This window comes from Pogona vitticeps, chromosome 12 (genome assembly GCF_051106095.1).
Source record: "Pogona vitticeps strain Pit_001003342236 chromosome 12, PviZW2.1, whole genome shotgun sequence".
Classification (NCBI taxonomy): Eukaryota; Metazoa; Chordata; class Lepidosauria; order Squamata; family Agamidae; genus Pogona; species Pogona vitticeps.
In genome coordinates, this window is record NC_135794.1 from 565,968 (window position 1) to 588,216 (window position 22,249).

Here is a 22,249-nt window from a genome sequence, read left to right on the forward strand (position 1 = left end):
TACTGAAGTACTGGGCAACATCAGCAATCATTATGTTAGACTGACAGGGAAGCCATTGAGATCCAGAAACACCACTAGAGCTTCAACAAAAAAGAAAGTTTAAAACTCAACAAAGGCTGGCTCCCAGCACTGAAAAATACAGCCTACTAAAGGTCAATGAACTCTACCCAGCCACAAGGACTCGTGATCACTGCACACAAAAGACCAGCTAACGACACCCATCAATCACAGTGATAGATAATCTCTCCCTCTTATCACAACAATACACCCACAACAAAAAACACACTGATCACCACAATCACCCATCTCCTGAAAAGGACAAAAGCTGATCCCACAGCTATAAATGCTCAACTATCCAAACAAACTGCACCAGAGCACAGAGTTCTGACTCCTGTCCTCTGAAGATGCCGGCCACAGAGACTGGTGAAACGTTAGGAAGAAAAACCTTCAGAACACGGCCAAAGAGCCCGAAAAACCCACAACAACCATCAGATCCCAGCCATGAAAGCCTTCGAGAAAAACATACAATAGCTTTCTATTAAGGTAACTTTCCAAAGACTGTTCGTGTTTGGAGATATTTTAAGAAAACCTTGTATAAACCGACACCCGCAATAATAGATTGATTTTAATGAACAAGAAATAAAAAACAGGCACAGAGATCTGTGTTTGCTTTTTTTCCTTGTATTTCTTTGCTTTTTTTTTGGAAAAGGAAGTACTGAGTAAATATAATAAAAATAAATAAATGAGTGATCTGCACTCTTGCCTTTAAGACGAAACTCTGTTGTACAGGAGGAGTCTTGGGACTTGCTTGGGAGTTAAGGGGCTGGAAAGGTTGGGCAAGGGGTCTCCTCACGGGAAGGAGCCTTCTGGGCAGCTGCTGCCTCCTCAGTGGGTGCTCTTGCTGCCATCAGCTGTCTAGTAAAAGTTGCACAGCTGTTCGACCCACACAGAGGGCTTATGAAAGCCCCATTGACTTAAATTTGCCATTTAACAAGGAGTTGAAATTAATGGCTGGGTGAGGTAACTCCTAAAATGTGTCGTTTGCAAAATACGTTGTGCGCCAACCTTTCCGCCAGCCAGCTTACCTCGTCTTCTGGTTATGGGCAAGCTCAGTCTGCGCGGCTCAGCCCCCGATCTGCGTTCCTGCTGAAATCCGGCAGCCGTCCTGATCGGTAGCCTGTTTCTTCCCGTGCTGTCCAATGTTTCCCGTCATCTGTATCTGCTGTGGGAACCCAGTGGCCCAAGCCATGGCAGGCGTCAAGGGCGCCTCATACTTTTGTCTGGATCGTATTGCAGGCGAGCACTCACAACTGAATGCCCCTCTGTACAAAACCAGCAGGAGAAGGAGGGTGCCGTTCATCTTCGTTTGCCCAAGGGGGTGTTCTGTCGGGTACTGTGTGTGTTCGTGGGAGCACCTCCTGGCAGTCTGTGGATACCGTTGTGGAAAGAAGCCCATGGCCTAGAAGAAAGAGCAGGGGCGGCAGAATGGTCTGTCCCTGCTCCAGCTGCCAGCCATTCAGCCTGCCCTTTTGCAGGCCAGGCCACGCTGGAGTCTTCCCAACAGCCAGCCAGCTTTCCATGCCCTGTGGACACTCGCTCGGTCCTCGGTGAAGGCCAGGAAGCGCCTCCCATTAGCCTTTTTACCCTTTGGCACATGGGGCCCTACAGCCAGCCAGACCTCCGTTTTCCGGTTTCTGAGACAGACCTATGGTAACCGGCAGATATCCCGTTTCCCCAGACCAGCTTCCCTTATTCAAGGCTCTACAAGTCAGCATCTCCTTTCTCAAAAGCCAGCAGCTGAAGGTTTCCCTTGACCTCTTTCTCCCAAAAAAGGGATGCAAAGAAAATACATTTTCAAAACATCAAACGAGAAGACAGAGTAAAACACAAATCAAAACACATATTTAGAAATTAAAACACTATTAAGCAAAAAAAAAAAAAGTTTGAAACCTTTGGGGAGACCATTTAAAACTAGAACACCCAACAGGCAACAGCCTCTCTCTCGGCTCGAGCCGGTTCCCCAACACTTCCCTGGATAAAGAAAAGTCTTTGCCTGCCAGCAGAAGGACCATCGCTCACAAGTCGCGAAGCCTCATTTGAGTCCTGCTTGCCTGTTGTCCTTTTGTACAAATCCATGTTGTGCCAGCTGTGAGAGCTGTGTGCTTTAATTGGAAATGCAGATGTGCCAGAAACAAGCCATTTTAAAGGAATTGGTAGGTTTCGTGGCCCAACCCAGCATAATTGCATGTAGGTCATTGCATCCGACTTGTTTTAGGACCGTGTCAAAGACTGTCCAGGATTCAAAGAGCAGAGCAAAGTGTGCTACTGCCAGGAAAGGTGTAATGAACAACTGCACAACTGGACCTTTCTTGCTTCCATAATGACCTTATTATTACTTTAGTGAGAATAGACATATAGGATTCCAAAATAAGAAAAGTGGTTTTTAGAACTCTGGTGCATCTTGGGAAATCTAGCATACCTGGAAAGTCCACAGCAAACTGATTATCAGCACAAAGAGGCAAGGGGTCTCAGGAGCCAATACATGTTGTGTGTTGTAAATTGTCTTGGGGTTTGCTCTACTGTGGCCCAGTTGTCTTTTTATGTTCTGCTTCTCCTGCACGCGTCTGCATCTCAGCAGTGTTGATTTTGACAGGTGCCAGTCAGTGGTCGAGGCCCGGAGGACAAGCCCCTTCATCTCCAAACTATGAAAATTCCCTGCATTCCTTGGTAAGAATCACTTAATGCCCGATCGGGCCCTGTTGGCATTTTAGTTCTGTCGAATAAAGTCTTACCGGCCCTGCAGAGAACAGGCAGGGTAGCCTTACAAAGGGATCCCTTGCTGACAAATGGCTGCCTTCAAGTGAACAATACCAAACGCACAGGCTGGGTCTCTCACCATCTGTTCCTTGGGCATCGAGCTTCTGCCTGAAAGACAGCTGGCGGGTCGTGGCCTTGTGTGAAATTCTGCGCTAGCGTTTTGTAAACCACCAGCTGATTCAGCCTAGAAAAAAACATGGTGGTAAAACATTTCAGACTTCTCTCATTTTCTTGTACTTTTCCCTTTGCCTTGGGCTTTGGACTGCAGTGCTATCATGACAATAAAACAGTTTCAAACTGCATTATTATAAGTCTTGCTCGTGTTATTTGTCTCAGCAAAGAAAAGTGTGAATGGAACCTCTATGTTTTGAGAGGCGAACGCTTGCTAGCCTGATCAGGAAGCTGCTGTAAAGTGGAGAGATTCACACTTCTCTTTGTTGCTGCCTTGACTTTCAGCGGTGAAGGTGATGCTTCTTCCGCATTTAAGGTCCTCACAGAAAATGGGGGTTTGAAAGACATGTCGTGAGCTGAGAAAGGTGCAGGAAAAAAAATACAAGCTGGCCAGCAGGATTTAGCACACACACCCAGGACACAGGGAAGTTGCTGAGTCTGAGAGAGAAGAGGCAAATAGGTGGGGGTGGGCGCGCACACACGAGGTGGTCTCTCTCCCTCTCTCTACGTATGTGAGCCCACCAGAGTCCTCTTGAAAAGCAGTGACAATTGCTCGTTTAGGCAGATTTAGCAGACAGCTCAGTTTGGAGGGAGCAAAGCTGGTTCAGCTAGCTCTGTTCTAGGGGCCAGTTCAAAAGAAGGCAACAAGAGCTAGTAGGTGCCCTCCCCGCCCCGCCCTTGTCTTCCCTGCGGTGGGCTTCTCAGGACCCTCTCCTTGGCCACTGGGAGCATCCGGGGGCTGCCCTAGAGAGGCCCTCAGGCTCTGCTCCAGGGTCCCGTGTTCTGTGTTTGAGCAGCACCTAGTCTTTGCCCAGGGGGGCTGAAGCTTCTCATTGAGAGAAAGGGGCCCTGGACAGTCGTGCACCAGGAGGCAGAGGGGGGAAACGTGGATCTTAAGTCATATTGTAAATTCTCCAAAATGACATTTTTCTTTTGGCGCTAACAAATAAAATAACTCTGTTTTTGCCCTGCATTCTCCTAAGAAGTGTGAGCAGTATGTACAAGCTAGGCCTCTCGTGCGACTCCAGTATTCAGCATTTTTCCTCTCCTTTCTCAGTATTATTGGATCTTTGTTGGATTAACTCAACTAACCGTTGGGGCTGACGTGCACACTAGCGGCTGTTTTACCTCCCCTCTTTGTAATGACTTAACCTGTGCTTTGCTTCCTGTTCTGTCTTGACTTTGCCAGAAAAATCGAGTTGAGCAGCAACTTCACGAGCATTTGCAAGATGCTATGTCCTTCTTAAAGGATGTCTGTGAGGTACTCTTTCTCTTTAGATGGTGCCTTTTTTTTTTTTTAAATTTTCCCAGTTAACTCTACTGACAGATTTCTTCCCAGAGGTAGCAACAGTGTGCTGCTTAAAAATGTGGTATGGCATGAATGACACTCCCCCTTCCTTCAGTCCCTTGTCATGTCCAACATGTAGGAAGCTTCCAGCAATGAGGCGTGTTTGTGTCCTTCATTTAAAAGAATAATAAAACTAAGCAAGAAGACTAAGATGGCCACAGGTGGAGCAGGCTAGCTATATAGCAGGCTGGCATTAGAGATGGGAAGCCTTGAGCCACAGTCTCCATCGGTGACAGACTTTCCGGGAGGCCTGCCTGAAGCCAGCCATTCGGTCTCAGCTCACCTGCATTTCCGGACAACAATGATGTCAAAGGATTCCTCAGAGCCCTTTTAAAAATGAACTGGACCCAAACAGTGGGGGAGAGATTCCTGACCTGTGTGTCTGGTTAACAGTGACCTCTTTGGGCTGGGTGCAGACTGATTTCTGAAACACGTAGAGTAGTGTTTGCCTTAAAGCAACGTTTGGTTAACACTCTTAATTCCTGGAGGCCCGTAGCCTAAATTCCCGAGATCTCTGGAAGGACAGACTGCCTGTTGTTCCCTGGCATCCCACTGCAGAGGAAGGGAGAAAGGCAGAGGGGAGGCGAAAAGAGAGAGGGGGCTCCCCTTCATGGCTGGCTTTCTCCCCACCTGCTGCTGACCTACCGCCCCAGCAGCTTTCCTGTCGGGTGTTGCACCCCTTACCAGGAAGGGGGAGGTGACCCCCAGCGGAGGGACTCTCTGTGAACCTTCTGGCTTACTGGGGGCGCCGTGGGATTTGTGTCTAGAGCTTCAGAAGGGTCTACGACACCACGCCAGCTTTTACACTTTGCAGCCGTTTGACCCCTGGAAAGCCACCGTGGTACCAAATTCATCAAGCAGCCATTTATCTTATTTATTTATTTATTTATTTATTTATTTATTGTATTTATATCCCGCCTATCTAGTCAATTACGACCACTCTAGGCATTCTCCCTTTTTTAAATCCCAGGTGAAGTTTTATTTTATTTGAGTTTTCTGCTTCCCTTCCCACCAAACACTGAATAGTACAGATCTGACAAGAGAGCCTAATTCTGAAAAACAGCCATTTGTTTTGGCGTTAGGCATCACCTCTTCCCTGACCGTGTGCCGGTAGCGCTGCTAGCCGCCTCTGAAGCCCTTCGGCTCTCTTTCCTTTCATGTCTCCCATTGGAGAAAGCATGGCAGGCTTATTATGGGTTTAGCCGATGAGTGCGACCCATGAGCTGAGTGCTGCTCCTCCCCAACAGCAGTCGCGCATGGAGGATCGCTTGGACAGACTGGACGATGCCATCCATGTGCTGAGGAACCACGCCGTGGGGCCTTCAACCAGCCTGGCCAGCGCCCACGGGGATATTCATAGTTTACTGGGACCATCCCACAACGGGCCAGTTACCGGCTTGACCTCAACTTACGGTGGTGCCTCCAGCCTTGGAGCAGCGAGTCGGCAAGCCTCCATGGTAAGTAGCCATTCCATTTTCTTTGGACTACGGGAAGCAGGTGGATTTGCGCTTCTTTTACTTTCCAGGACAACCAAGGCTTGAAGATTTGGTGTTAACACCTTAGTAATGTCTACAGGAGGCCCACTTCCTAGAAGAGATGATGGAAGAAGCGAGAGCAGCCCATGGCACCAAGGGGGAAGTGTCCCGTGTGTAGTGTAGAAGGCAGAGGATGGGTAGGAGGTGTCAGATTGGGGAGGGCACTTAAAATAGGCTGACCTGGTGAACGCTTCGCACAGCCACGCTACCAGGGCCAGGATTGAAAGCTGAGGCCTCGTGCAAGAGTCTTGGAGCTCACGCATATGGTTTTTCCAGATGTGGAATAATTGGCAGATTGTACTTTGCTTGAAACAGTGAATAGAGAGATTGAATGGGGAAAGCAGTCCGGGAGGAGGGAAGGGGGGGGGATGGTTATAAAATGAAACCAAGCCCCAGGAACCAGATGCTGGCAAAGAGACCTGGAAAGAAGTGGTTGGTATGTGAAACCAGATTGTGCCCAGACTCAAGACGTAAATTTTAAGTTTCTCAACGAAGTGGGTTTAAGCACAGCTGTAGTTTATATAACAATGGGAGAGCATTGCCTTGTAGTCGAATCCTCTCCCTCATCCGCCAAAGAATGAAATAAAAGCCCTTCTTCAGTATCTACTGATACTTACATAGAAAGGGCTGGACCAGCAGTGGATTTCAGATCTTTGTGGATCAGAGACAGACCCTGAAATGGCCGGGCCAGAGAACGAAGCCTCTTTCCGTGCAGGCGGTCTGTCAGGTGAGATTGTTCTCGTGTGATGCGAAAAGGCCCCTCCCTCTCTTTCTGAGAAGGCCTCCTTTTCTAAAACAGGCTGCTCTCAGCTGGGCATTTCGCAACCAAGGCAGAATTGTCACTTTCCATGTGAACAGTTTTTAAACTTGTTTGCTGAAGGGGGTTATTTAATCTAGAAAATCCTTTTCGCCTATCAAAACTCCATTTTTATATTCATTGTAGCAAGCATCAAAGAATCTAGCTAGTTTCCTGATCCACTCTTTTTTTTTTTCCTGCAGCGCACATGGCTTCAGGCATTCACAGATACCATGATAGGTTTTAGGTAATGGAGCAAGTTGTGCCTGGTTGTCTTGAAAGGGGAGTGACTTTGTTGTCACTCATGCATTTGGTTGCAGAAGAATGCGATGGCAAGGCATTGAAGGCGAGGCCCTTCAGTGTGTGCAGATGCATCGGAGAAGAGGGAGGCAGCGGGCACGAAACGCTCTGACCCCCCCGCATAGGCTGGCCTCGGTCTGATGGAAGGCAGCCTGTGTTTTTCCTTCCCCTGAGAAACGAGGAGAGGCTGTCACTCCGAGCTGCCCGGTTGCGTTCTCTGGGGCTTCTGGGTGTCCCTTTTTGTCTGGACCATGAGGGCAGACGAGGGGGGGTCGAGGTGAGCTGCAGCCCAGCCCCCTGTGGATTCAGTCTCTGCCTATGTGGACTCAGGGTGCAAACTAGCCATCGAAAGAGGAGAAAGGGGTGGGATGGGGCTTGGGAGTGGCCCGTACGGGCAGAGCATCGCACTCGGCTATTCCCTGAGGCATCTGGTTTGCTTCCCCCTGAAAACTGCTTAAAGTTTAATGTCCCTCTAACTGGATCTGGCACCAAAGCCTGCACTCAGTTTTATTGTTTGTGAACGTGACTTCATGGAATAAGCCCGTTGGGAGCTGCAAGACTTCACATGACAGCTGCTGGTGAAATCTGCAATCATCTCTTGGAAACTGGCCTCAGCTCTCCTGTGAACCCAGAAATGACCCAAGCTGCGTCATATTCACGAGGGGGGAAATCGGCCATTGGTAGGGTTGGCGGAGGCTCGTCTTCAGCAAGGGACAGGCAGGGAGCATGCGGAAACACTTAGTGGACTTGTGTAAGAGAGCGGGCTGATAGCCGTGAGCAGCCAAACACCGCTCTCTGAATTAGACCGAGGCTAGCTGGGGCCTCAGAGAGCTGAGGGCAAGGCCCCCTTTTCCCTACCCTTTTGGCCAGCTCTGAGAAATCAGCAAAGAAGAGTTTGGCCGTTTCCTCCCATACCTGGAGGCATTCTGGCTTTCCCCTCAGACAGGCAGGCGTGTTTTCCAAGACACACATCCAGAAGCCCAGGTGGGTGCTCAGAGCAAGGATGGGATTTGGAGGAATTCGGTTTGGTCGGTGGTGAGAGGCAACACATCTAAAAAGTAATCCTTGGCTGAAGGGGTTCTGTGTTCTGTTAGTCTGCAGAACAGATACGATGGCTGAAGAAAAACAGCACAGCTCCGCTAAAGAAGGTCTTCCTGAGCAAATTCCTTAGCCAGAAGAAGTTCATTTAGATTTAGCAATATTTTCAGAGCATGCAAGTGCCACTCCTTTTAGATTCTTAACTCTTAAAAAAAATAATTAAATTTCCTTTAAAATGTCCTTGGCAGGGAAAAAGACAAGGGAATTAGTAATTTAACTCTGTTTTTAATTGCAGCTTTTGCTTAATTTTTGAGCCAGCTTTTTAAGAAAGTATGTTCCTGCTTCTCTGCTTAGTTCAGGGTTATTTTTGTTGTTGTTGTTGTTTTGGAGGGGGTTGTTTTTAATTGCACTGGCTGTTACTTTCACCACCCTTCCTTCAGTGACTAATCTTCTTTCATGTTTGGAAGCCTGTTTCTTCTGTGTTCTCACCACTGTACTCTGCTGGAAAGGGCCTGGCATGGACCGGAACAACCAAGAACCTCTGGGCTGAGGTGGGAAGAGCATTCCTTCGTCCACTGCCTTGCCAGACAAGCCTGTAGCCACGACATGGGCTGTCTCGGTCTCTCTGTCTATACACGGACATATTTTCCTTTCATACTCAATACTTAAAAATAGGCTACAGCCCTGTTTTGCAACTTCCTGTGGCCGTATTGATCCCCCGCCCCCTTTCCAAGTTAGTCCATTAGTTGGCTATGTACAGATAGGGAAGAAAATAAATTCAGGTTAAAAATTCCTGGGAGGACTTGGCTCCACATGTAGTTCATTCTGCTGTTGAAAAGCCTATGTCTTTAGGAAGGTTTTTTTTCCTGCCTCCAAAATCTGGCTCCCTGCCATTTCAACCCATGGATTTTACTCCCCTGCGCTGGGGCAACAGAAAACTAGGGAGTTCCATCTATTTGAGATCACTCTCCTCTTGCCCTTTTCTCTTTTCTTCTCCAGGGTGTATTTGCTCTTTCCTCCTAGGATTTAATCTACGTACGACAGCTTCCCCCCCCCCTTTCTCGTCAGGCATTCCTCTATACTTCCCAAGGATGTCTGGCCGTGGAAGAAGGCCAAAGTGACCTAGTCAGAACGTTTTCTCCACTTCTTGAGCCCAGGAAAGCTAAGGTTTCACTCTTGAGCGTACATTTCTGCCAGATGTTTATGGATTCTTAACCTTTTGGGACCTGGCGCAGTTGGTCCATCTTCCAAAGATGTCTCTCCTGGTGCCACCTTTTGGTCAGCTCAGCCAGGAGGTAAAGAAGTGACTCCCCACTCACAGGCACATTTGAGTCAGATACAAGGGCCTTTTCAGAGGCTGCTCCCAAAGTCTGGAATACATCACGTGCTGCAGGAGGCTGCGTTGGCTTCTCTACAGCGGTCCTTCCACCAGCAGGCCAAGACCTTTGTTTTTAACCTAGCTTTTAGGCTAGCTTTTTAGGCTAGTGTTTTACTCCAGTAGTCATTGTGTCCTGGCTTTTTCCCAGACACGCTGAAGTCTTGAGTGCCTTCAGAGATTCAGAAATGTAGCATGAAAAATGAAAAGGCATATAAATAAGCATTAAGACATGAAGCTCCAGTGTCTGGTATCAATACCGCTCTGTCCATGTTTTTAGAGGAAGGAAATAAGGAAACCCCCAGATGTTCAGGCATTTCTTTTAAAAAAGTTGATCACAACATGCAGATGTGAGGTTAAAATGAAATGCTGTCAGAATCTCACTGAGGAAAAGCTCTTGTTGAAACATGTTGGGCTCAAGCTAGTTCTCTATTTCTAGCGTAGATGGAGATCGCCTACCTTCCTATCTGCCATTGATGCCTTTCCAACTTTTCCCCACATTTTTTAAAATTACAATAGTGCACATTAATCACTTAAAAAAACAACAACAACAACCCAAGACCTGACTAAATTGCAAGCTATTAAAACCATGTTTTGGATTATTATTAGCAGGTTGTGGACTTATTACTCTGGCATACTTTATGCGAGAGATACTAAGTGGATGAGACCTACGTCCTTCTACTTCCTGATACTGTACACTTTTTCATCCTCGTGTCACTTGAACTTTGAACTAGTTCACAGGCTCAGATTGAGCACTTAAGGGTGAGGTAGCCCCGTATTTAATGGGAATGAGGTTTTCTGAAGCAAGATCATTCTTGTGCTTCATAGCTGCTGAGTGTGTGGTCAAAGAGACGCATAGTATTCCTCTTCAGGGTCACTGTGTTGAGTGAGAATTGTAAGCAAAGCTTCCAGTCTAGACTCTCATGAGTGCAGCCAAGGAGGAGGAGGAGGAGGAAGGAAGGAAGGCGGGCCTTTGAGCCTAAGATTCATGGAATCACATTCTCATCACAGTAAATAACTACTCATCGTGACTTCCAAAAGTCATTCTAAAGTTCACAGACTAAACCTGACACTAGGATATGTAAAATTTAACATTTTCCTCCTTAATGACTGTGCACATGTATTTGGAATGAGAAGTATCTATTTGTTGTGACTGAGTTGATGAGACAGGTTATTGTGCGTGCTGGAGGGCTCGGATAAGCAGCTTCTTGGCTTAGCTCTCTACCTGGTCCACATGTCTTATCTCAACATGTCTACGATTTGCCGGCACATTTAGTTAATCTGAACTGTTGGCTAGTTTTCCCCGACCATGTTCCCTGAAGTGCAGAATTTCCGAACTATCTTCTGAATTTCAGAGTCATTCCGCTGGGCTGTCATTTCCAAATGAGTCTTAGATTTTTTAACATCATTGAGGACCTGGCAGCTCTTTGGGTCGGACAGCTTGAATAGAAGCACCCTTGCATTCGGACCGGAGGATAACTGAAATTCAGAAGTAGGAGGCCTCCTGGGGTTGAAGCTAATAAAGTCTCCTTTTTAAACCCTTTCCCTGGAAGTGAGTTCAGCACTGTCTTCATAAAGGGGCAGGTGGGAATTCCTACTGAGACCATTTCTGTCTTGGAGGGCCCAACTTCACCCTAACCTGGACTTTGGGTTTTATTCCATAAAACTCATTTCATGTAAAAAATAAATAAATAGCATTCAGGGAATATTAACAGGCTTGCGTCTCAGTGTTTCTGGGGAAATATTGCACACTGCAATAAACGCAACAAATCAGGATGGGTTGGAGTTCACGGGAAAACGGTGGTAGATTAAAGCATGAACTTGCATAAGGGCATTTATCTCTGTCTAAGCAAAACCACACTAAGATGTTAAAGGGAAAAGCTGCATTAATTACTCAAGAGGGATTCAAAGCTCAGCAGTTTACCAGGATTGAAGGATTTATTGGAAAACAGGAGTTCTCATGTGTAACTGTGAGCAATAAACCTATTTAATTAAAGGCTTAATCTCTGAGCTGCTGTTCACTGCTATTTATTCCAATAAAAAGCTTCATCTCCAGACGATAATAGTGGTAGAATGCTTGATAGCCCCTTGCCCCCCAGCCTTTGTTTTATTTTATTTTTAATTGCATTGGTTTGGTTGTGTTTTCCATCTCTTTGAAAGACCTTTGCTTTCCATCCGTGTGGGCCAGTTTCATTTAAAACAGAGAGAGAGAGAGAGAGAGAGAGAGAGAGAGATTTGTTTGTTCCTCATCTTTCCTGAGGTGTGTGTCTTTTGACGAGTCGGGGGAAGAACAGATCTTTGAACTGGGCAGCTTCCGGGGTCTCGTTTTCCTTGGCGTGACAGCCAGGAAGAGGTCCTTACGGGGTGTCCCGGCGGTGCTCCTGGGGGGTGTTGGCAGAACGTGGGCTGTGCCCACTGATGGGCCTGCAAAGGAAGGAAACCTCTTGGTGAGGTTTAGAAAGCAAACGCGTTTGGAACCAAGCTCCCGGGGGGGGCAGCTGGTACCCGTTCGTTCCCCTTTACTGCTTGCTTATTGTTTTAAGGTGTTCCTGAATCTTCTGGATTGATTCCTAAGTTGCCGGAGTTGGGCCGCAGGGCCTCCTGGTCAAGAGGGCTTTCAGACGGGGCCACTGCCAGTCACAGGAAGCAGCACCACGGAGGGGGGGAGTGTGTGGGGGGGTTTCCTGTGTGGCAAAGTTAAGCAGCTTCGCACGGAGTTATTTCCCCCTGAGGCACCCTCTGCTGGGGGGGCACGTTCTCCCACTTGGCAGGTGCTCCTTGGGAGCTGGGCCTCCTTGTGCAGGTTGTTGCCCCAGAGGCCAGTCCCAAGGAGTTTCCGAGGGCCTTCTTTCTCCCTTGGACGCTCTGCCTGCCCGTAAAGTTAGCACCGAGAAATCTTCCCTGGCGTCCCTTGGTGGGATGACAGGCCTCGGTGGCGGTGTTTTCTCTGCCTCAGGTCAGCGCTCACCGGGAGGACAGTGTCGGCCTCAGCAGCAACCACACAGGATTGCCCGCCGCTCTTTCTGGCCCAAACGCAGAACTCAACCACAAAACACCGGAAAGCTACAGAGGTGAGTCCGTTGGCAGCCGGGTTTTTCCTAAATGGAGACTGTTGGGGAGGAGTGGCTTAGACCAGCCTCTGCCTCTTTGCGCCCGTCCCGGAGAGAAGCAAGCCCTTCTGAAAGGAGCCTCTTGTCGGAGGTCGATTAGTCATCTGCTGACCTGTGTCCTTTGAATGGGCCCTCTTCTGAACCACTTGCCATTTCCCACCCCGATTGGCCCTGGGCAGCCCTGGGTTTGTTGCCCTTTCCTGAGATGCTCTTGGTCAGCCACTCTCCAGCTGGTCTCTGTCCATGACATTTCCTCCTCATATGGTGTGGTTGACCCTAAAGAAGGAAATCACAGAAGGCTTTTGGGGGGAATGGCAGCCAGCGGGGCCCTCGGGCCCTTTCCTGCTGCACTTCTTCTTCCCTGTCCTTGCAGACCATGAAGAGTTGTCTCAGAGGGCATGTCTTCAACCCCAAGGAAGGGTTTGGTCCTCCCCAGAACCGCTTGTTGTTCCCAGAACATCCCTGTGGCTCGCTGGCTGTGGCAAGGGATCGCCCAGAAGAGATCCTTCCGTCAGGGATCACTCCTCGTAGTGTCGCCCCCAGCACAGGTCAGAGAGATCAGCCTAGGAGGCCAGCGAGACACACGGGCTCCTGGCTGTATTTAAACTCTCAGCGGAGGAAGCCTGGCAGAGCCGGCAGAAACAGAGGTGGCCTTGAGGTTGTGCCTGGGGGGCCCAGAAGCCGAGATGGCCTCAGTCCCGTGGTTTGCTCCAGGTGTGCCCAGGAGGCAGTGCAAGGGCACAACCCACTGGGTGAACCCTCTCTCTCTCCCCCCCCCCCCGGCAGTCTGCAGGAGGTAGCCGCCGTGTCCGGCCGTTCCAGCGGAAACAGCCAAGAGTCTCGTGGGCCCTTAAAGGCGAGAAAGCACAAGCTTTTCTGGGCTGTAGTCCATTTGATAGGAGGCACAAAACCCCTTGTTATTTTTGTTGCGGCAGGTTAGCAGGATCGCATCCACCCAACCCATTTGAAAGGCTTGTGATGACTTAAGAGATCCCTAAGAAAATATTTCTTTTGTGCTGCAGATGAAATGCCTCCCCACTCACCTCTGGGACCACAGAGGAGAAATACTGGCTTGTTATGACTAATAAATTAATGTTTCGAGTTGCTACTCGGGTGCTCCAGAGCAACAGTTGACGCGGGAGTACAAGTCGCTCCTTTCATAGACTTTAACGGGGCTGCCTTGTCTAAAACTCCTCCCGTGAAGGAGAGAGAGAGAGAGAGAGAGAGAGAGAGACATTCAGCTTTAGACCAACCTGCCACCCCCCGTGGGCTCCCGTGCCCGGAACTTGGATCCAATAGTAAAGCTTGGTCCCTGTTCTTGACATTTTATCTAGGGGCTGAACAAAAAACTCCCCTTATTTTGCGTGGTTTCTTCTTGTGAAATGGAGAGGCTTGGTGGTCTAATGCTCCGTTCCATTTGCAACTCATCATGCAGCAGTATGAATACTGCACAAGAAGGCATTTTCTGAACTGTGTGTTAAAGCTTCCCACACCCCAGCCCGCTGCAGTGTTTTAACACTTGTGGCGGTGGTTCTCTGCCAGGGAGGCACATGTGCCTCCGGAAGGATCTGGAAGCAGTGTAGGCAGGGAGCGGCGTTTTTCTTCACCACAGCAAGGAATTGACTGCGCTTCTCTTCCTGTCTTTCTCTGGAGGCATGCATCCCCTCACTTCCCAACCTTCCTTATTGTGCATAATCCCTCTGTGACCTTTTCACATGCTTGTAAAAACTTTGTCTTAATCCCCTGCTTCCCCTGCCCGGCCATTGTCTGTGAAGGAAGCAGAATTCCTGTAAACAGAGAGAGAGCGCTCCCTCTCATCCTGGCCAGGAGGGAGGAGAGTGGGGCTTTTGCTTCTGTCATGCTGGGACCTGCTGGTGGAGGGTTATGGAAAGAGACACAAGAAAAAGGCAGAGAACTGCAGGCATCGGGTAGGAAGGGCACCTAAGCGCCCTCCTGTGCCTGGATTCTGGGGTTCCTTTGGTGGAACAGGAACCCCTTGCTGCTCATCTGCTAAGCAAGGTAAGCACAGGCATAGCCGTGGTATCTCGGTGGCCAAATTCTGCCGGGTTTCTTTGCAGTGCTCTCGGCCAGCTTGCCAACGCAGTCCGTGGCTTTGGGGCCCGCCGAGATCAAGTCCGAGCACAAGGAGAAAGATGAAAACACCCATGAACCTGCTTCCTCGGATGACATGAAATCGGACGACGAATCCTCCCAGAAGGATATCAAGATTGCCTCAAGTGGAAGAACAAGGTGTGGCGGCGGCGGCAGCAGAAAACACCTTTCCTTTGCCCACCTTGGCTTTTGTTCCCGGGTGGGAATAAATCCGGATTAACCCTGGGTCATCCCTGTAAATAGCATTTATAGATTTCCGTATCTAAAGAACTGGACCTGCTTTAAGAGGCGAAGGGAATCCAGTGGCTTCCCAGACCCATTTCCCAGGGAGAGGGGTAAACTCGCCGTTAAAGCAAGGATGATGGCAGCTCCTTGGGAGGTTTATGGCACTTTTCAGAAGGAAGCCTGCTGTTTGGCCCATGCCATGACACCCAGGGTTTGTGTCCCGTTGGGAAAGAAGCCCTGCTCCTTGTCCAGAGTGGGTTGCCAGGGTTGGCTGAACCTCCTTCTCCCAATTAGCTGCCAGTCTTAGGTAAGCCCTAAGCAAGAGAGAGGCACCCTGGTGCCCAGCTGTTTTTTAGTAAGGTAAAGGTAAAAGTTCCCCTTGACAATTTGTCCAGTCGTGTCTGACTCTAGGGTGCGGTGCTCATCCCCATCTCCGAGTCATAGAGCAAGCGTTCTGTCCGTAGACAGTTTCCGTGGTCACGTGGCCAGCGTGACTAGACACAGAATGCCGTTTACCTTCCCACCGAAGTGGTACCTATTCATCTACTCGCATTTGCATGCTTTTGAACAACTTGGTTGGCAGGACCTGGGACAAGCAATGGGAGCTCCCTCCGCCACGTGGATTCCATCTTACGACGGCTGGTCTTCTGGCCTTGTAGCACAGAGGCTTCTGTGGTTTAACCCGCAGCGCCACCACATCCATTTTTTAAATAAAGCTCTCATAAACCATAGGTAGCCCAGCCAGGGATTTGGGGAGCTATAATCCAGAGCATCTGGAGGGCACCAGGTGAGCTTACCTGCTCTGGCCCTTCTATGTTGTACCTCTTACCCACTCTGTATAGTTCACATGAACTGTGTACACTTCTGGAAGCAATCTCTTCCATTTCAGCTGTCCTCAGGGGTGAAAGAAGGCTGAGGTGAGGTGGTCAGGGTTTTCCTTGACCGAAGGACACATCACACTGTCACAGAACCTTAAAGATTTGGGCCGCTCCTATGCGAGGAGCAGTCAGGGCTCCCCATGGGACTTCATCTGTGTATTTCTGCTCTCTCATTCTGCAGCAGCACTAATGAAGACGAGGATTTGAATCCAGAGCAGAAGTTGGAGAGGGAGAGAGAGAGACGGATGGCCAACAATGCTCGTGAGCGTTTGCGGGTCCGGGACATTAACGAAGCATTCAAAGAGCTGGGCCGGATGTGTCAGCTTCACTTGAAGAGCGAAAAGCCTCAGACGAAGCTGCTGATTCTTCATCAGGCTGTGGCCGTCATCCTCAGTCTGGAGCAGCAAGTCAGAGGTGAGCTGGGGGGCCGCGGGGAGAAGGAAGGTGGCACTAACCATTTGTCTGTCTGTCTGTCTGTCTGAGTGGTAAGGAGATGAGGTTGTCCCCCCCTCCGCACGCACGCACACACACACTCAGTGGCAAAAGCAAGGAAACACAGGCTCTGTCCCAGCCTCGTATCCCAGGGGACGTCAGAGGCTCCCGTGGGCCTTGTGTGGCGCCATCTGTGGTGATGGCAAGAACTAGCCCAGCTTTCCCGCTTCCCATCTCCTCGCCTTGCTTAATCTTTCTTGGGCAGGTGAATGGCCCCCAAATTCTGCCTCCTGCTCCCTCAAAATCCTCGTGGCTTCCCTTGTGGCATTCTGGGCGTTCATCTCCAGCATAATTTTAGGGATAGGCTGTCAGTTGCAAAACTTCCTGAGCTTCTTTTCATGTGTGGTTCTGTGCAAGTCAAGCTTGTGCACGCGCCCTCTCCTCTCCCCTCGCGCTGCAGGCAGAGCTTTCCTCGGGCAGCCGGCGGTCATAGCCGGCCGCTGGTTCCTGGACCAGGCAAGTGGACCAGCCCTGCCTGAATTTTAGCTGTTCAGTCGCAACAGCAACACGAACCAGTAGTAAAAAAACTCCCGGGGATTCTGTTGATTTCACTCGGATTCCTTTGCCTTCCGCCGCCCTGACGAGGCCTTATGGGCCTTGGTGTCTTGGTGGGTTGCCTCGTGTCCCCCAGTGCAGGCAGCTGACCACTTCTGCCTCTGGCTGGGGCGGCCGTGGGTCTGAGGGACTGAGCTGGGGCTTTAAGCTGCCTTGCTTCTTCCAGATATCTTGCTAGGCGTGTTTGAAACCGGGAGGCAGGGCCGGGCAAAGCCACGAAGGACAGAGGAGAGGGAAAAGGAGTTACTCCTTGGTCCCTCTTTCCTGCAGCCTTCAGTTTAGGAATTTTGTGGCCACAAAGAAGAAAGTGACTGTGATTTCAGCTTGGTGGGGGTGGGGGGGCCGAGTGTGTGTGTGTGTGTGCGTGCGCGCGCGCGCAGGGCGTGGGTGGAAAGCTGATGCTTTGTGCATCTTGGGTTGATGCAGTCCAGGGTGGCAGCCCCCCCACCCCCCACCCCCATCCCTCTCGTGTCAGCAACATTCATGCTGAGCGCTCTGTACACACCAGATCCCCAGGAGCTTTAAACCCTCACCATAGGCGATAATTTTTTATTTAAATTACATTCTGTCAAGTCCATTTATCATAATCCTTATGGGGTTTGCCTGACTTGGAAGGGTCACCAGCTGCCACGGGAAAGCAAAGTGAACCCTACCAACCCATCCATATCCTGTTCACGTCCACCTTGAAAAGTCCTCTCTGGAGGTCAGGCTGTGGAATAAGCCCAGTGCTTTAGAGCGTGGCTCTCTGTGGAGCCAGAGAGGCTGCTGGTCGCTAAGAGGCCAGATCCTTTCATCCCTCTGTCAAAGAGATGATGAAACGGCCGTCAGAGCCACCCATCTCCCTCTGAAGAGCAGGGTGGTTTTTGTTCTCCCCCCCCCCCGCGCTCTCCTTCACTCACACTCACAGAGAGAGAGAGAGAGTTTATTTCTCCCTGTGGGCGGGCTGGACGCAGCTGTGCTGCGTATTATGGATTCTCATCTGATGCCTTCCCAGGGTGCCCGTATAAATGTCTTGGAGACGTGGAAGGTGTCAACATGAATATCTGCTCCATGGCCTAAGTCACCGAGTGACATCTCGCCTGTATTGCTTGTTCCAGCAAGGCGGACCTCGTTTTATTCTCTACTCCCTTTAGTCCCTGGGAAGGAAACCAGGACGAGAACTTCCATACTGGAAGTGACAGCCAAACAGCTAAAGGGGGAGAGGGGAGAACACTGGTTTTTCAGATTAGAAAGGCAAATAATTGTTGGCTGGGGAGAGCTCAGATCAGCATTTGGGCTTTAAATGTTCTTTTTTAGACAGCTGGTTCCAGAGTGGGCAGGGTCACCTGTCATGCCAGTGGGGGATTGTGGGAGTTAAGAGTTGAAAAAAGGAGCCTCGCCGTGCTCTGTGGGATGCTCCCTCCTCCTCCTGGCTCAGTCACGGAGCTCCCTAAGCGACTCTGGATGTGTCTCCCTCTGGTCCAGCTGCCGTGCAGGGAGGGGCCTTGTGAGCAATCAAGAGTCTCCTTGCATCTCCCTGCTCTCTTTGGCAGATGCATGGCAGATAACAGGCCATGAATAAGGTGGTTTGGGAAGAGTGGATGTATCAGCAGTCAAACGTAGAGTATACTCAACTTGCGGCTGAGAACCCCTCTGGGCTGGCTGAAGTGGGGAAGGAGGGACCTTGCTTGTGGTTAATAACATGTTTGGAGGAGCCGATAGGAGAGGAGTACATGGGGAGATACCTGTGAATAAAAACCAACAGAGGCACACTTTCCGCATACTACATGCTTTTTTTAAATGTTCCTTCTAGAGAGAAACCTAAATCCCAAAGCAGCCTGCCTTAAGAGAAGGGAAGAGGAAAAAGTGTCTGCCGTATCGGCAGAGCCGCCAACCACACATCCAGGAAGCCATCCTGGGCTTAGCGAAACTACTAACCCTATGGGCCATATGTGAACCCCAGCCAGGTAAGGGACATTGCATGCCTATCAGTGTCAGCAGGCAGAGGGGCTTGTGACTGCCCTAGACAGAAAGGTGGGTGGATTCTTGGAGGAAGGCTGACATCTGAAGACACTTTAGCCATGTTCTAGGCTCACTTCTGGCCTCCCAAGAACCGCATCTAATATTTAATGTCAAGAAGTCTTCTGCTGCTCCAGCCTACAGTATCTTGCCCTCTTTTTTAAAAAAAAAAATACTGTACATAGTGGTCCTCAGCTGAAGATTTTAAAGCTTGTAAAAGTTGTAGAAATTGTGGAGCGTGGAATGCCTTAGCCTTCGTAAGCAGCACCACCCCTGCAACACTGAAAACATGGGTGTTGAGCCAGTATTTCTTCCCGCAGCTATTTGCGCAAGCTAGACAGACCGCTTTCAAGGGTTGAGAGCAGAGAGAGCCCAACCGTGGACATGGCCTGTCACGCATACACACACACAAAAGAAATAGCTGAGTGCCCGTGGGGGTGTAGAATTGGCCCCTGACAGGTAAGGCCTCTATCTGGCTTGGCTGGAGTAGAGGACAGGCCGGCCCAGCTAAGAGGAGGCTGGCTGGAAAGAGGCCTCTGTGGGAAGGAAGCAGCCGGGGGGGGGGGGGGAACCTTTTCGTGGCTAGAGACAAGGCCGGTGTTTTCTTCCCATCGCCTCAAACGGCCAGAGTTCTTGGTGCTGGCTGGCTCCGTCTCCACAGAAGCCACTCAGTCCCTGGTCAGGCCGAAGCGGTTCAGCCTCAGTGTGGAAGGGGCTGCCCTCAGCGATAGACCAGTCCACAATCCGGCTCTCCTGCTTCCATGGCTAGGGTGAGTGGCGCCTGGCCCAGGGACGGGCCTGCCATTCTTGAACAGGGACCCTCTGGGTAGCTCACGCCCTCTTTTTGTCCCACCAGAATTCCAGAATCGTGGGAGGAAACCCAGAAGGTGACCTTTTTCTTCACCAGGACACAGACTCCGCAGTTACGACTCGACGTGGACTCATTGGACAGGGAAAGCCAGAAGCCCAAGCGCCGCCCGGCGTGCGATCCCAGCTGGCCGCCAGCAGCCCCTGCGCCCACCCTGGCCCTGCCACCAGCCTCTTCTTCCACCCCGGAAGCGCTCTGCGTGTCTTCCCCTCTTCCTCTGCCTCCCGTTGCAAAGCACAGCATGCCGCACCACCAGCAACGTGTGTGGGGGGGGGTCTCTCCACTTGCAGGGGAAGTTGCCTTGTGCCTCAACTGAAATGACAAACGCATTGTAACGACGTGTGGCTATTTATTTGTCGTGGGACTAGAAAGGCCTACCTTTGAGGGGGAAAGTTCGGCCGGGGAAAAGCCGGGAGGAGCTCTGGTGGGGCGTCCTTCTGCGGCTCACCTTCATGGCAGGTTTCTGAGAGCCTGGCGGCCACCACCAAGGCCCTTTAGTTTTCCCGCCATACCTTTGAGTGTCTTAAAAGAAGGGGGGGCAAGAGGGGGGCGTCTCTCATTTCCCCCTTGCCTCTGGCCGCTTGGCATCTGTTTTCCTTGGGAGTCCCGGCCAGTCCTCTCCCCTACAGTTCAGGTTCACGTGGAGAGGATGATGGGCAGAAGCCACGTTCTGGCCCCAGCTTTGCTTGGATGGGAAAGAAGGCGGGGGGGGCACTTTCTGATCGCCTGGCAAGCCCTCTTGAGGCGCTTGGTGTTCCTTCTCCAGGGTAGAATGAGGGACTCCCCCCCCCCTTGGATGGGGAGAACCTCCAGAGAACAGCTTTATTCTCTTAAGCAGAAGGCCCATGGAAGCGCTAAGCGTGTTCAACACAAACGAGAACTCCGATGGGCAGGCAGGTCCCGTGTCTGCTGGGGCAGATTTTGGGGGTGGGTTTGATCTGGCTCCTGGAAGACATACTAGGGCAGCTCTCACCGGCTTGTTCTTACAAGAGCTTAGCTTAATGCCCAGTTTACCTGGGCGGAGGGGGGGTGTCCGTGGGTGGTATGCCGGCCACCTTCACCCCAGGCCTGGCAAGGGTAGCTTACTTCGGCTTGGTCCAAGTGTGGCAGAGCATGACCTTCCCCTGATTGTTCCTTTAATGCTCCCCCTTTCCGGGGGGGGGGGTTATCCCAAATCCTTTGGACTTCCACGAACACTGTCTTCCACTGCCAGCACCCAGAGGTGGGGGAGGAGGAGGAGGAGGAAGAGGGCAACCAAGGCTGAAGCCTTCCTAGCCTTGCAGGGTCCTCTTTCTCCCACAGGCAGCCTGCTTGCCTTTCATGGCAGGAACCGGCCAGTTTTACCCTTTGAATAATCCCACCACAGCTGATGCTGCAGCCGCAGGCAGAGGGAGGCCTTCGAGAGTCTGGCTCGGAGGATTCCGAACAGCCACCCATCCCACCTGACTCCCTCGTTTGCCAGCTGATCGGCTCGACTTCGCACCTCTGCTCCGGAAACTCACCCCCACCCCCATGGCCAGCCTTCCTTCCTTCTGCATTTCAGTGTTTTTCAGCTCAATGAACATCTGCTGATGATGGTGACGACGACGATGGCAAGGAAGGTGATGACGTGTGAAAGGGTTCCCCCGCCATCGCCTGGCCTTTTTCCTTCCACGCCGGCTGTGTCCTGGCTCTCTTGGGCTTTGCAGTATGCCCAGAAGCTTCCCTTCATAAAATAGAAAGAAAACGAGAGAGAGAGAGAGAGAGAGAAAATTTAAAAACATTTGGCTTATTTTTCACTGTAGCTAGTCTTTTATACAATAATCTTGTAAGAAAGTTTCTTGAATTCTAAATATTACTCTTTCTAGATTTTTGAAATCAATAAAAGGTTTTCAGTAAAAATTTTCTTACTTTATTTTACTATATTAGGTAGTAAAAATGTAGGGTTATTTACCATAACCTCTTCATTAATATCAGAGATTTACAATAGCATTGTAAGAGCATAGTAGGGTTCTAGCATACTGTGTAGTACCTTATGGAGTATTGTAAGAGCTACTTTGTCCGAGATGAATTGTTTCTCATCTTGTTATCCAGTTCCCATTGTTGGTTTATTGCAACTTTGTACCCTGTGTCAGTTTTCAGGAATGTTACTGATGAAACATTTTCCAACCAGCAGCAAGAGGTTCAACACTTTTTCTGTCAATATACCAGAAAACACTATGTATATAACATTTATGTAGCAATAAATGTGCCATCTTTTTTTAAGGTGTTGTACATCTGTCCCTTTTTCTCTCCCTTTTTTTTCTCATGCTAGTATGTGCTTCTACCCAAACTTTATCTAACTTAAATAATAGGTTTCCATGAGAATCCCAAGCAGAGCTGGGTATGGTTTTTGATAACCAGCCTGAATTCGTTTGCATCTATATATTCGCGAAGGCTTTCACGGCCGGGATCTAATGGTTGTTGTGGGTTTTTCGGGCTCTTAGGCCATGTTCTGAAGACGGGCTGGCCACGGGCTGACTTCAGAACACGGCCTAAGAGCCCGAAAAACCCACAACAACCATTCGTTTGTATCTGCTGTTTTAGTTCTGATGTGTAAAACAGCTGATCCCAAGCAGTTCACTTGCATTTAAATTTGAGATGAAATAACTC

At 50.0% G+C, this 22,249-nt stretch overlaps 1 protein-coding gene across 3 annotated transcripts in view; it reads left to right on the plus strand.

The window, feature by feature from the left end:
• The window catches only part of TCF12 (transcription factor 12), a 118,489-nt gene extending 96,627 nt beyond the window's left edge, over nucleotides 1-21,862 (plus strand). The window contains exons 15-22 of one of the 3 annotated variants that reach the window (XM_072982108.2): nucleotides 2,654-2,727; nucleotides 4,178-4,249; nucleotides 5,584-5,793; nucleotides 12,337-12,451; nucleotides 14,569-14,740; nucleotides 15,887-16,119; nucleotides 18,545-18,698; nucleotides 19,607-21,862. In XM_072982108.2, coding sequence (XP_072838209.2) covers nucleotides 2,654-2,727; nucleotides 4,178-4,249; nucleotides 5,584-5,793; nucleotides 12,337-12,451; nucleotides 14,569-14,740; nucleotides 15,887-16,119; nucleotides 18,545-18,687 — 1,019 coding nt within the window. In that variant the 3' untranslated portion in view covers nucleotides 18,688-18,698; nucleotides 19,607-21,862. The remainder of the gene's footprint in view (nucleotides 1-2,653; nucleotides 2,728-4,177; nucleotides 4,250-5,583; nucleotides 5,794-12,336; nucleotides 12,452-14,568; nucleotides 14,741-15,886; nucleotides 16,120-18,544; nucleotides 18,699-19,606) is intronic. The other 2 variants (XM_072982111.2, XM_072982110.2) reach the window with 2 other exon arrangements.
• The last annotated feature ends 387 nt before the right edge of the window (nucleotides 21,863-22,249 follow it).